This window comes from Rhincodon typus, chromosome 33 (assembly GCF_021869965.1).
Source record: "Rhincodon typus isolate 14 chromosome 33, sRhiTyp1.1, whole genome shotgun sequence".
NCBI classification, from domain to species: Eukaryota; Metazoa; Chordata; class Chondrichthyes; order Orectolobiformes; family Rhincodontidae; genus Rhincodon; species Rhincodon typus.
This window is the reverse complement of record NC_063364.1, coordinates 6,156,877-6,171,371: the sequence shown is the minus strand read 5'-3', so window position 1 is coordinate 6,171,371 and position 14,495 is coordinate 6,156,877. Positions and strand designations below refer to the sequence as shown.

Below are 14,495 nucleotides of genomic sequence, written 5' to 3'. Positions count from 1 at the left end.
CTTCCAGCAGCCAGAGCAATGGAAAGTAATGAAGTGTGACTGAATTGTTAGCTGTCACATAAAGAAGAGAACAACAATACAAGATAGGACCTCCACCTTAGGTTATTAAAATTGACTCTATTAGGTTTCAGCCTGCTGGTTACAAAAGACTGAATGATGCAGTTTCCTCTGAAACTGCAAGTATCAATGTATATCAACAAGCGGGAGCTGTATCAATGAAAAAGTTTGCAAAAGCACCATAATGATTGGGTGTGAATCTGACACTTTATTAAATTTTCCCAAAGTTTAAAATATAAAATTTTCCCATTCATCAATTTAATGATGTTTTTCTTAAAAGGCACAAAATCCTAGAATTTTTCCCTCACCAGGAGTATCTTCACCTCCACTGGTGTTTGCAGTGGTTGAAGAAAATGGCTCACTGTCACCTTGTCCAGGGCATCTCAGCATGGGCAACAAATGTCTTATCAGTGATATCCAAGTCCTGATAGTGAATTTGAAGAAATAGACCGGCCTGATCATCGAGTGAATACCGGGTTTTCTAGTTCTACCTTCTGTTTGCTGTTAACCACATGATTCATTATTTATACCCAATTCATTTTTCCACACAGCTTCATTTATGCAGTCTGGATAAGAATCCAATCCATTTTGTGGCCTTGGGGGGAAAAGATGATGGAGTGGCCCACCAGTCAATCTGTCCTTTTGAAGAAAGATCATGATGATCTGTTTCTCGCCTCAGATGTTGTCTGACCTGTTGAGTATTTCCAGCATTTAGCATTTTATTTACTTAACCTTTAGCTTGATAGCTCATGAACAATAGCAAGTCACCTTAGCTCCTTCAACAACGCCTTCCAATCCCCCATCTCTACCCTGTGAAAGATCAAGGGAACAGAAATTTGGGAACATCATCACCTGCAAGTTTCCTTGACCTCAAAGCAAGATGCTGTTCCTTCACAGTCCCTGGATCACAATCCTGGAAGTACCTTTCAGACTGATGAGGATATATTGAACAAACCTAAGATTCTAAACAAGACCTCACAACTAACATGCATTGTCTGAGCTAAAATGTCACCTCTCCTTTACACTAATAAAACCTTTAGTTCTTTCAGGGCAGTGACTTGAAAGAAGCTTGGGCATTTACATATACATATTAATCAAATAAAAACTTCTAACTAATTAAAGATTTAACAACATCTTGATTTTGTTTAATACATCCTCATCAGTGGTGTGACCCTTTATAAATTTTGTATCTGATACCACTTATCTCACTAACACCTTAAGAAGGAACGAGGCTCCGAAAGCTTCTGTTTTCAAATAAACCTGTTGGACTATAGCCTGGTGTTGTGTCATTTCTGATTTTTGTAAGATGATCATTAATGCATCCCCTATTTTCAGAGCTACATCTTTCCACACCCGTTCTGGCTGATATGTAGTTGGGATAAAAACAGAAGTTGCTGTTTTTATTCCTGATTTACAGCTTCCACAGTTCTTTCAGTTTTTATTTGTTTTGTATTTGGGACTTGCCTCCTTGCATTACTTGTGGTTAAGGGTGGAATCCACCTTTGGGATCTCAGTTTTGATTTCTTATTCGACTATACTTGAGTATTGTCAAGCGTAAGTTCAGTCTTGGTGCAATATGGTTTCAAAATTGGACTTGCACAGCCGGTGAATACCTGTCACCTCTAATGTCTTCACTTCGTAAAGCACTGTGTGGTGTACATAGAAATCGTTATTTCGACTATATGTATCTTTAAACTACAAGAGAAAATAGTCACAAATGTTTATTCTGCTTGGTTCTTTGGATGGAGAATCCGCATAAAAATGGTTTTCTGCTGTCATAAATTCTTATGCCAAACACTTGCTTCTAATTTTACTCATGTGTATTTCTTCTGAACTTCACTTGCAGTGCTAATTTAATATGTTGAATTGTCAGCATGCCTTGAATACCCCTCGAGATTCTATTGCACAATGTGTTCTTTCATGCTTGCCTTGTGCAATAATCTGAACTGCAGCTGTAATGAGCTATTGGTTCCAACCCAAGTTCAAACTTCCAGCGCAACCTCCAAATTTGCTGTGACTCTAATGTGAACACCATGATATAGGTGCTTTTTAGGATGGGAGTGAAATTAAATTGGAAGTGAAACTCAGAAGAAGTCATGTCATTGTCTTGACAACCTGCTGGTTTTACTGCAATGCAGCCTAATTTCAGGCCATCTGCTTTCTTTAACATAGAAAGCGCCATGGTTGTGGTTTTTTTTAAAATTGTAACATTTAATTTGTCATTTAAATGGAGTGAAGATTCTCTAGTAGCAGTACGTGTCTGTAATGCAAGTGGACTCAGTCACAAGAACTACAACACTCAAAGCTTTAATTGCCTATTTTCTGCTAGCTAATTGGTGGAACAATGCAGTTTTTGGGGTAACCTTTTTGTTTTTAGAGATGCTTTAAGTATAACTGCAAACCTTCTCAGGGCATTTGTGCTGCGTGAGACCAATACTTGATCTACCGGATTTCTGATGAGAAGATCCATGCAAATGTAAGCAGCCAGAGATCATTGAAGACCAGGAAGCTTTTTTTATTATTCATTCACAGGATGAGGGCGTCGCGGGCTGAGCGAGCATTTATTGCCCATTCCTAATTGCCCAAAGGGCAGTTAAGAGTTAACCACATTGCTGTGGGTCTGGAATCACGTAGGCCAGACCAGGTAAGGAAGGCAGTTTCTTTCCCTAAAAGGCATTAGTGAACCAGATGGATTTTTCCAACAATTGACAATGGATTCGTGGTCATCATTAGACTCTTAATTCCAGATTTTTTTTTATTGAATTCAAATTCCACCATCTACCATTGGAGGACTCAAACCCTGGCCCAGAACATTTCCTGGGTCTCTGGATTAACAGTCCAGCGATAATACCACTAGGCCTTTGCCTCCCACTATTTTTGGTGCATTGAGTGTAAAATGTGCAGAGAGGAAAAAAAAGCCAGAAGAAAGCTACAGAGGAAGATTGAAACTCAGTAATGGACATCTGGATAGTGTAGGAGGCGAAAAGGAAACTGAGCTAAAGAATGACTTAGAGAGTTTGCAGGATCTCTGTGTGTAAATTGGCTGCCCAGATACATACAGTAGAACATTTCCGATTGCTCCATTGATTGAAAAACAATTTAGGAAATCCTATAGGATATTTCATGAATGACAGTTGTTTCCTTCTTTCAATGTTTATTGTATTTTTATTTTTTACATGCATTTAAGTTTATTTGAAAGAGCTAAAATTGAAGGGCAAATCGTCCAAGGTATATTCTTAGCCTCCATTTGACTACCAGCAGTGAAGTTCAACCATATACAATAGATATCTTGGACAAAAACAGATATTTCTGGAGAAACTCAGCAGGTCTGGCAGCATCTGTGGAGAGAAAGCAGATTTAACATTTCAAAGCCGTGACCCTCCTTCAGAACTGAAGATCTTGGAATTTACCATGTATGTTTCTGTAACCAGGCAATCAGCACGATTCACAGCTCCTCAGATATTGAAGACATTCACGTTCCTCTGCATCAAGATGGGTATGACATCGGGCTCGGTCTGACAAGTGTCGAATAGCCTTCAAGCCACACATGTGCCAAAGAATGACTATCTGTAACAAGAGAATTCAACTATCTCTCCCATCTAGAGGGACTAGTGCAGCAAATACACAGGGACACGACCACCTGCAATTTCCCCTCCAAGCCACTCGCCATTTATTGTCTTTACTGACAGCATTGTGGGTGTCCCTAAAGGAATCAACTTCAACAGTTGAAGAGGGCAGCTCACTGCCACCTTCCTAGGGATAATTAGGAATGGGCAATAAATGTTGGCCAAACCAGTAATGTCATATCTTTCAAGTTTAAAAAAAATTGAGAAAGCTAAACAATAATTTGCATTTATATTGCAACTCAAACATCAAAAATTGTCCCAAAATGCTTCAGAATCAAAACAAAAAGAAATTCAAGCTATCATTTCTACTTTGCACTGTCATCCTAATGAACATGTGATTGTTTGAGACTTTGTCAAATACAGACCAAAAAGGTTATATTTATTGTTAGAGTTGAATCTTATTCAGTTAAAGTTTGGCACAGAATGCTGATTTTATGAAAGTTGTGTGTTAGCCAAAAATAATGTGTTGATAAATGGGAAACATCAGGCAATCAAAACACTGAGAAACATATTGCCAAACTATTCCCAATATGAAAAGGCTCTATTGTCAGTTCATCAAAGATACAAAGTCAAAGATCAATTCCAAACTGCAGGATTATTCGATAGACTCCAAGGAATGGTGGAAGATTGTAAAAATATGTTTCCAACATAAGGACCTGATAGAACTCTCCCTCATTCTGCGAAGGTGGTGTCCCATGCCTCATTGTTGTGGACATTGCCAAATCAAATCTGTCACCTAAAATTGAAGATCCAGTACCAAATGTTCCACTCGACCCCAGTAACTCCATCGGCCAAGTGAACAATTGTGCTCATGAAAGTTCAACATGTTGAAAACCTGGATCCCAGAAAAATTGCTAACCCCAAAGGCACAGGTTGTTGGTCTCTCCAAACACTCCTTGTGTAACCAGCTGCTCTCTTGCTCATCTATTTCAATTAATGCTGTCAAATCATTTCCCAAATCAGTAAAAAGCTACAAACCTCATGTGCAACTGTAAGAAGGGGTCAAGGTCAGACTCTGATAATTACGTCACAGAATCTCTACTGCCAATAATGCCAAAACTCTTGAAAAGAATAGAGAGCAAGAAGCTGTTAAATTATCTCAATCTCAACAAGTTATTGTTTGCTTGCCAAGTTGGCAAAGAAGCAAATCAGCAATTCACATTTCTCAATTTCATTGTCCAAAACCAAGGCTATTTTATTTAATAGCCAGAGTTAAAATGAGAACAGCTCCTTTTGGCATTAGAAGTTGTACTGACACCTTTAAGAGATACCTGTTCTGCAAAACTGATGTCCTTTTACTCCCATGTAACTAAAAGCTGCAAACATTGTTGCAATGAAGTTTTTATTGGCAAAATTTCTCAACTTCTAGTGCACTGACCCATCTCTAATAAAACCATTTCGCCTGTTTCAGTCCTTAAACATAGGCCCAGCCAGAAATCCAATGGTTTTCTCAGTGTCAGGCTGTAAACCCCAACATTCATTGATTTTTCAATAAATATTTTATCCTAAATATTGGACTTGCCACACAACAGTAGTTTCTCTGTGAACTGCTAATCTGGCTGCTGCATTGATTGGGGCCAGAACCACATAGAATATCATAAATGAATATTCATCAATATATCTGTGCATTGCATTAGGGAAGATGGTTGGTCCCATATTGCTTTTCGTGATCATCAGGAACAAAATAGGTTTCATTATGCAATTTCTGCATTGGTTAATTTCCAATTTGAAAAATGAATTAATGCCAAAACACAATACTGCAGATTCTGGAAATCTTGTAACAGTAAATGTTGGAGAAACTGAGCAGATCATGCAGGATCTGTGGAGAGAAAAACAGTTAATCTTTCAGGTTGATGACCTTTGATTAAAATTGAGAAATGAGTTGTTAAATATTAGGTGTCAAAATATATGAATGCATTAAGCTTTTACATACTGACATCATGAATGATAATTTCAAGCCTTATTGGAAATGTCTAGTGAAATGGAAAGATATGCAGATAACTCAAAGTAGCATCATATTGACAGAAATAATGACAATGATAAAATGAAGGAAGAGAGAGTCGCATTCATACAGGGGTTTTGCAACCTTACGATATCCCAAAACATTCTACAGTCAATGAAATACTTTTGCAATACTGTAATTTAGGAAGCTAATTTGCACGTATACCCAAAAGGATTAATATGACCGTGCCAGATAATCTGTTTTGGGTGTTAAGTGAGGGATAACTGTTGTTGGCCTAGATACTGGCAAATTCTTCTATTCTACTTCCAAATAATGGCCCAGAATCTTTTAGGCCCATCTGAGGAAGCTGGTGAGAATTTAATCTGGATCATGTCAGTTGGTAGCATTCTCACCTCAGGAGTAAGAAGGTTGTGAGTTCAAAGCCCACTCCAGGACTTGAGCACAAAAATCTAGACAACACTCCAATGAGGAAATGCCACACTGTTGGCGGTAATGCCTCTTAAATGAGGTATTAAGTTGAGACTTTGCCAGGTGGATGTAAAATATATGATGCTGTTTTGTCGAGCAGCAGAGAAGTTGTCCCTGGTGCCCTAACTAATACTTGTCCCTTTTACTCCCTACCCCACACACCTCCCTATTTTCTGCATATAAACTGACGTTTTCCTAGCCACCATCAGTTCTGAGGAAGGGTCACCGGACCCGAAACGTTAACTCTGTTTTCTCCTCCACAGATGCTGCCAGACCAGCTGAGCTTTTCCAGCAACTTTGTTTTTGTTCCTGATTTACAGCATCCGCAGATCTTTTGGTTTTTATTTAATACTTGTCCCTTAATCAGCATCATAAAAACAGATTGTTGGGTCATTATCACATTGCTGTTTGTGGGAGTTTGCTGTTTACAAATTGGCTGCTATATTTCCTAGATTACTACATTGGCTACACTTCAGTAGCATTTCATTGGCTGTATAGAACTTTGTAACCTTCCGAGGCCATAAAGTATGTTATATAAATGCAAGTCCTACCCTCAGCGGTTAGCACGGCTGTCTCACACTTCCAGGAACCCAAGTTTGATTCTAGCCTCGGGCAACTGTCTGTGTAGAGTTTGTTCATTCTCCCCATGTCAGGTGGGTTTCCGCTGGGTGCTCTGGTTTCCCCCCATTGTCCAAAGATATGCAAGTTAGGTGGATTGGCAATGCTAAGTTGCCCGTAGTGTTCAGGAATGCGCAGGTTGGTTAGTCATGGGAAATGCAGGATTACAGGGATAGGGTAGGGGGATGGGTCGGGATGGGGTGCTGTTTGGAGGGTCGGTGTGGACTCATTGGGTCAAGTGGCCTGTTTCCACACTGTAGGGATTCTATGATTCTAAGACCTCACCGCCAAGCACAGCTTCCCCCCCAGTACTGCATTGAAATATCAGCCTACATTTTAGTGTCTCAAGTTCCTGGCGTAGGGCTTGAACTCACAACCTCTTGATCTAAAGGCAAGTGTGTTACCACTGAGCCACAGCTGTGAGGTCAATGAAGAACTTAAGCAACAAAGAACAGTTAAGAAGTCCATATTTCACTTGAAACTAAATGGAACATTCTATTACTTATGTTGTTCGATCCTTTACAATTATAGGTGTAGTGTGGTAGGGAACAGGGTACAAGGCATTGGCTGATCAAACAAAGGGACTTAATGGAAGGACTATCTAGTGCAAGTTGGAATTGTTGCAACATTAAGCATTTGTTTAACAAAATTAATCACCAGCATTGTTGCTGCCATTTAACATAAGCGTAATGAAATTAGCAATATTGGTTCATTCAAAATAATTGAGTTATAATTAAGTCAACGTACTCGTGATAACATTTTTGATGATGACCATATTGGAGATTGGGTGTTAGGATAAAAAGCAGAGCCATGGTACAGTCCAAGCATCTCATGAAAATGAGCAACACAACCCATAGACAAAAGATGTTGTATCCATCAGCATTTTACCTAATGTCCACATGCTGCGTTCAGCCTTCAAACTGTCACCATGACAATTTTGTGCAGGAGGTTTTGAAGTTGCAGGGAGTGAAAATATGGGATTTTGATTTACTGACTCTGAAGAATATGATCTTGTCACTGCAGATGGTATTTTAATTCGAGTGAGCACTATCCCTAGCTCTTTCTTCAGCATTTATTATGCATTCCCAACTGCCATTTTTGATAACAAGTTAACAACTTTGTAAACACAATGAATACTTACAAGTTCAACAAAAATAGCCCCAAGTGAATGTTTAACTCTATTAAGCATGTTAGCAAAATTCACTCTGCCTTACTTAGCCTTTTTTTTGTCATCACTAAGAAATTATTTTGCATTAACTCGAATCATTTCATAATACTAAAAATTGCCTTTTTATTAAGCTAATTTGTGTATCTCTAGGTGGGTTGTGATGTCATTGTCAGAGTGTTCAGTCTCCTGCGGGAAAGGAATTCGCCAGCGCAGAGTGACATGTGATCAGCTAACAGCCACTGGAACAGTAAGAACATTACCTCCTGTGTATTGTGCAGACAGCAGAGAACAGCCTGCTGAAGTAGAGGATTGCTTATTACAGCCTTGCGCAAGGTGGAACGGTCCAGCGTGGGGACAGGTAATGATACAGATCTCTGCTAAGAATTATTTGGTTCTTTTCGATATGAATGATGATCATGATGAAGAATGAAAGAGTTTGAAATTTTGCTGAGGCCATATTATGAGCATGCTTGTGAAAGCTCTTGTGTGGAATTCCTACTGACCCCTCTTGTACAAAACTCTCCTAAGAATTTTACTCAAATGACTTACCATTCAGTGAAAAATAGCAGAACTGCAAGCCACAGGGATTTTTTAAAATATAGTTTTAATGATATAACTAAACCAAGCAAAACAAATCTTGGTCAGGTACAAGGCATTTGGGTCATATTTCCTATATCACTTTTCTTGGAATTGCAGGTTTGTAACCCCATTCCCTCCCAGCAGGTGACCAATTACGAATAAATCATCTGTGTGGAGTTTGTACATTCTCTCCATGTCTGCGCAAGGTTCTCCCGTTTCCTCCCACAGTCCAAAGGTATTCAGGTTAGGTGGATTAGCCATAGGATATGCTGGGCTACGGGGATACGGTAGGGGATTAGGTCTGTGTGAGAAGCTCTTCAGAGGATTGATGTGGACTCATTGGGCCGAATGGCCTGCATCCACAGTGTAGGGATTCTGTGGCACATTTCAATCTTTGTCTTTACCATCTGGGCAGTAGACAGCCTAAGAGCAGTTTACAGGAAATTATCAAGTGGGGAAGATATTATACCTGTTGCAGAACCTAACTAGTGCATTAATGTAATTGAAGGGAGAATCAAGCGGATTCTTTTTTATCATGGAATCCCTACAGTGTGGAAAAAGGCCCTTCAGCCCAACAAGTCCACACCGACCCTCGGAGCATCCCACCTAATCCACACATCCATGAACACTACGGGCAATTTAGCATGGCCAATCCACCTAGCCTGCACATCTTTGGATAGTGAGAGGAAACCGGAGCACCCAAACCCACGCGGACACAGGGAGAATGTGCAAACTCCACACTGACAGTTGCCCAAGGGCGGAATCGAACCCGGGTCCCCGGCTCTGTGAGGCAGCAGTGCTAACCACTGACTCACTGTGCCGCCGCCAGATTCTATTACTGACTTTCAAGTCCCTCTGACGTGTTTTTGCCTCTCTGCTCCATGCAGGCCATGCAAACTGCGAGGCAGTAATGTTGGAAATTTACTCCATCATGGTATTGATGGTGTGACCATTTGCCCACCATTTGTTATTGCGTTTGGTCCAGTATGGACTAATCATCTCTGGTTGTAATTGTGCCTTTGGGCAGCGATGTATGTAACAAGGTGACATAGATTCTCTCCCAATGGCAGCTGAGCCAATATTATCAGTCAACCAAAGTCAAAAATATTGCCTACCTAAGTCTGAGAAGACCTGGTTAATTTAATGTTTAAAGTAACCATTAGCCAATGACAATGCTACTTTCTCTCTTTATTTTAAATTTATTCATTAGTGTTTATTGCCATCCCTAATTGCCCTTGACAAAATGGTGGGTACCCACCTCTTGTGGTATAAGAACACCCTTAGTAGGAATGGGCTATAAACCTGTCTGGATAATGTGTGTTTTGGAGGGGAACGTGAAGTGGTGACTTTCCATGAATATACTGCCATTGTTCTTGGTCATGGGTTTGGAAGGTGCTGAACCAAAATACAAGCATTCAGTAGGGTTTTAAAATATGTAAAAGAAGGAAATAAGTTGGACCATTATTTTGCTGAAAGTACGTAGCTGTTGGCTAAGGTATCGGATGTTAAATTATTGGTATGAGAGACAAACAGTACGTCTCCCTTGGGATATTGTTGATATGGTGTTAGATTAGGTGTCACCTCCGGTCTTCATTTTGCTGAATACCGCGATGTGAGTTTCTAAATACAGCAATTGGCTTGTCAATGATGTTAATGTATAAACCCTAATCTGTTTATATTCATAATCCATGATTTCATAGCTACAAAAAATAACATTGTCAAAGGGGGAGTTTTTCTCCGGTTTATGTATCAAAAATTAAACATGATCTTCTGATGGCATCAAGTGACACCAACCATTTAATCTTGTTGCTGTGCAGTACGTCATTCATGCACTTAGTATGTTGTGCAACTCCCCTGCAGTTGACATTTGATCAGCAAAGTGTAAATCAGTGGGCATTAAGTTATTGGTAATTGACAGAATTCTGCGTCAGAACACTTGATACTGGTTACTTTGCTTAACACCTTACTGCATTTAATTCCTTGATGTCATGGGAAAACAGGAGTGAGTCTGCCAAATGTTACATATTGCATTTTACTGGAGGTTTAAGCCAAGTACAGCGAACAGCTTATAAAAAAGTTTATCTGCACAAATAACATTTAAGCAGTATCTTTGCACTTTTTTTAAGCAACTGTTCTCTTGGGTCTCAGACATTCAGTTGCTGTAAGATATGTATTCTCATGGCATTGCATTAAACTGAGGTTTGCAAAGATATTTCACCTTAAGGTAACCCGAAGGTTTTACGGCCTTGCTGTAAGTTCAATGGAACGAATAACAAGTACACCACAAGGAGAGCAAGCAAGAAAAAAAGAGAATGGATCTCTGGAAAATGTAAAGTGAGTGATTCCAATTATGACAGATTGTCAAAAAGACACCATGAAGTCCATACCTGTTTTAGTTCAATGATGAAGGAGGGTACCCTCCGCCTTTTTTGTGGTCATCTTTTTTGATTGAAGCACCTTTAGACAGTTTATTGGATCAAAGATGCCATAATGCTAGAGATTGTTGTTAGCCCCTGATATAACCTAGGCCCCTGTTTTATGATGACTGAATAAGTGAGTAAGCGTGAGCACAACAATGTTGTAGGTTTTAGCTTGGTATTGCTAAGTTAACAGGTCACAAACTCTGTGGATCAGTATATTTATTGCTGCTAATAAAGTTATTAATAAATCCCATTATTCTGTCAAAACCCACATTCTTTCAGCACATAACGTTTTCAATACCACTAGCAATAAACACTTTTGTTTTGTTTGACAGTGCTCTGGTCGCTGCGTGGGTCAAAATGTTGCAGTACAGCACCGTCAAATTGTATGTCAGTATACGAATGGAACTTCAGCCACAGAAATCACCTGTGACAAAATCAAAAGGTACTAAGCACCTGAGAGAAAACAGTTTCATTGTTGACATTTGTGACCCTACCATTTATGTGGCAAGGTTATTGAAAACTATTTATGAATGGTGATGATTTCCCTAATTTTAAATCATTGGAAGTATTTGAAATAGTAACGGGAGGTTTGTTTAAAGTGAGTTTTGCAATATCACTGATCACAGCAAACAAACAGCAGCATTGACAGTGAGGTTATCTCCCAAATTCTTCACATCCTGCAGACGGTTCCACTCACCTTCTCAAAGGATCCCAACTGTCTGCCCATTCCTGCCCCAATCATTAGTAATAATGTGTTGCTATCCACAGGCCTGCCTCTGCCAGGAGATGTAAATCAAGTAAATGTAATGTGGAGTGGAGAACAGGGCCATGGAGACAGTGTGCAGCAACGTGTGGAATTGGTTTCCAGTCTCGCCGTGTCGCTTGTATTCACAAGAGAAATAATGAGACTGTAGCTGATCAGTATTGTGGATGGAAGAAGCGACCAACCACATGGCAACGTTGCAATCTAACCTCTTGTGACAGTGAGTACACTTCTACCTGCTTAACAACAAAATAAAAACTATTTCATGCAGTAAAGTTTAACTTCAAGCATTGAGCAGGAAGACCTCAATTTTAAACCAGCAGCTCTTCATCTATTTCAGTATTGAATAGAATGGGGTACAAATTTGTTGGGATCACATTCTAAGTTTCTTGGGTGATAAAATTGTGGGAAATGAGAAAGCAAATCATGTTTCTTCTCTTCACTGCGGTAATATTTAGTTTTGGATATGTTGCTTTCAGCTTCGGAAGGAGGATGTATGGATACAACACGCTACTGTGCACTAGTCAAACGACTGAGGCTGTGCCATCTGAACACCTACAAGCAGAGATGCTGCGAATCCTGCAGAATGCTTTAAATAATGTAAGCAACCCTCCAATGGATTATAATCAATCTATCATGGACTGTGAAGCAATTTATACAGAACTTCGTGTTGGAGAACTGACTGCAGTTGAACATGATGCAAGTTGAACTAGAAGGATATTTTTAATGTTGTTGTAAATCTGCTTGTATATACAGAAATTCACAAAAGGTTTCCTTAATATTTGTTATATTAGTCAAATTTGTACTGGCTGATTCTTAAAGCAAGAGCTACTCAACAGTTCTGCTTTTCAATCTAATATGGATTTGTTGTGCTTTACTGACTATGTTTTTCTCCCAAGTTATGAGCTATCTGTTTATGTTACATCACAGAAGTTGATATGGGAATTATTTTCTTCCACTTGGAGCCAGAACTTTCTCTGAATGTCTCAGTGTACTGAAGTTTTGCATCTTTACAGTGCAAGTCAGGGAAAGCTTTCAAATCAAGTGAGTTACTAATCAGTGTTAATCCCTTTAAATTACTGTAACCTATTTCTAATTCACGTCAGACGTTACAGTTTTTTATTTGCAGTTCAGGTACTTAGAGAGAAATACATCGTTTAGGCTTTTAACTTGTAGATGCTCGGATCACTAGGGAATTTGTGTCTGTTTGAACATTAGAGGAAATTGAGAAAACTGTCTTCCCAGCAGGAATTCCCCATTTGTTGGAAATACAGTTAAAACACAGTTAGAGAATTGACTTACAACGTTAGAGGTTTATCCATCCTTTGCCCCTTTAAGAATGCATTTTCCTCACAATGAAAGCATTGAATTTACAGTATCATTGTAAAGAAATATCACAGTCAGCTACAGATATTGCATGCTTGGAGCATAAAGGCTGACCTCACTGAGTGTCCCTGTTTGACTGCAGTATTCTATTCTCAATGCAGACCTGGTTACCTGGATGGTATCTCCAGCTGCGGTGACTAAGTTATGATATGGTACTTTTTCTAGTTTTATGCATTCGTGTCTCAAAATGCTCCTTTGATGGAAAAGTAGGAAAAGGCCATTAATAAAATATTTAATGATGGCTAGTTGTAATATGTAATTAGTAACACGAGTTCATTTTACATTGCACTTCATATATAGAAGGAAATATTCAAAAAATGCAAAAACCTCCCTGCCTCTGGAGAGTCTCAACCACTTTCAGATATACTGCTAATGGTTGACCTTTTGCTGTTAACCTAATATTGCTGTAGAGACTTGAGGCCTCCGCTTTGCACAGATATGTAATACATATAATTCCCAGGGCTAAAACAGGTTAGAATCAGTGTGTGGGAATTTTTTTATGGCAGTTCATTATAAAAAGCACATGCAGAAAATGATTCTCATCACTAGAAGGGCAAGCTGTACACTGTATTTCTGACAGTTTCGCAATAGAATATTTATGATGAGTATACACATATAAAAAGTTACAATACAATGATTCATTCATTCTAAGCTCCAAATAGTAACTACAAAATGCAGTATTCTGAAGAAGTGACTAACATAATTGAATTCATTGTTCTCAGACACTTCAGATTCTCTACGTTTTAGAGATAAAATTCAGGAATCACCTGAAAAAGCAACTGAAATTTCTTATTAACTCATTGTAAATTACCATTTTAAATATATGGAATTTCTTTTACACACCTTAACCATTTGTCCTTCAAGTATTGCTAAAAATAGTTTTTGGCAACAGCATGAGTGATGAACTCTCAAAAAAGCTCAAATCACAGTGTTTTTTTGCGGTCGGTTGGCTCATCGAGCTGGTTCATTGTTCCATCAGGCGTTTCACTACCCTGCTGGGTAACATTATCAGTGCAGCCTCTGATGAAGTGCTGTTGTGTTTTCCTGCCTGTTATTTAAACTCTGGTGTCCGTTGAGCTCAATTACCTCACTTCAAGTTTTCCTTCGCAATGGAGTGTATGTGGGGTCTAGTTCTATATGTTTATTGATGGCTTTCTTAGTGGAGTACCAGGCTTCTAGAAATTCCCATGCTTATCTCTGCTTTACCTGTCCCAGGATCCTGGTGTTGTCCCGAATTGGTGGTTTTCCTTATCCATGTGGATGGAGATGAGTGAGTATTGGTCATGTCTTTTTGTTGCCAGTTGATGTTTGTGTACCCTTGTGGTTAATTTCCTTCCTGTCTGTCTGATATAATGTTTGTCACAGTCTCTGCAGGGAATCTTGTATATGACATTAGTCCTGTCCATAGTGGGTAGTGGGTCTTTGGTTCGGGTGAGCAGTTGTC

General features: G+C 39.2%; 1 protein-coding gene across 1 annotated transcript in view; it reads left to right on the top strand.

The window, feature by feature from the left end:
- Window positions 1-14,022, top strand: part of adamtsl3 (ADAMTS-like 3) — a 573,867-nt gene extending 559,845 nt beyond the window's left edge. The window contains exons 28-31 of the mRNA XM_048616129.1: window positions 8,051-8,258; window positions 11,235-11,344; window positions 11,671-11,885; window positions 12,145-14,022. Of these exons, the coding sequence (XP_048472086.1) occupies window positions 8,051-8,258; window positions 11,235-11,344; window positions 11,671-11,885; window positions 12,145-12,260 (649 nt within the window). The 3' untranslated portion in view covers window positions 12,261-14,022. The remainder of the gene's footprint in view (window positions 1-8,050; window positions 8,259-11,234; window positions 11,345-11,670; window positions 11,886-12,144) is intronic.
- Window positions 14,023-14,495: the final 473 nt, after the last annotated feature.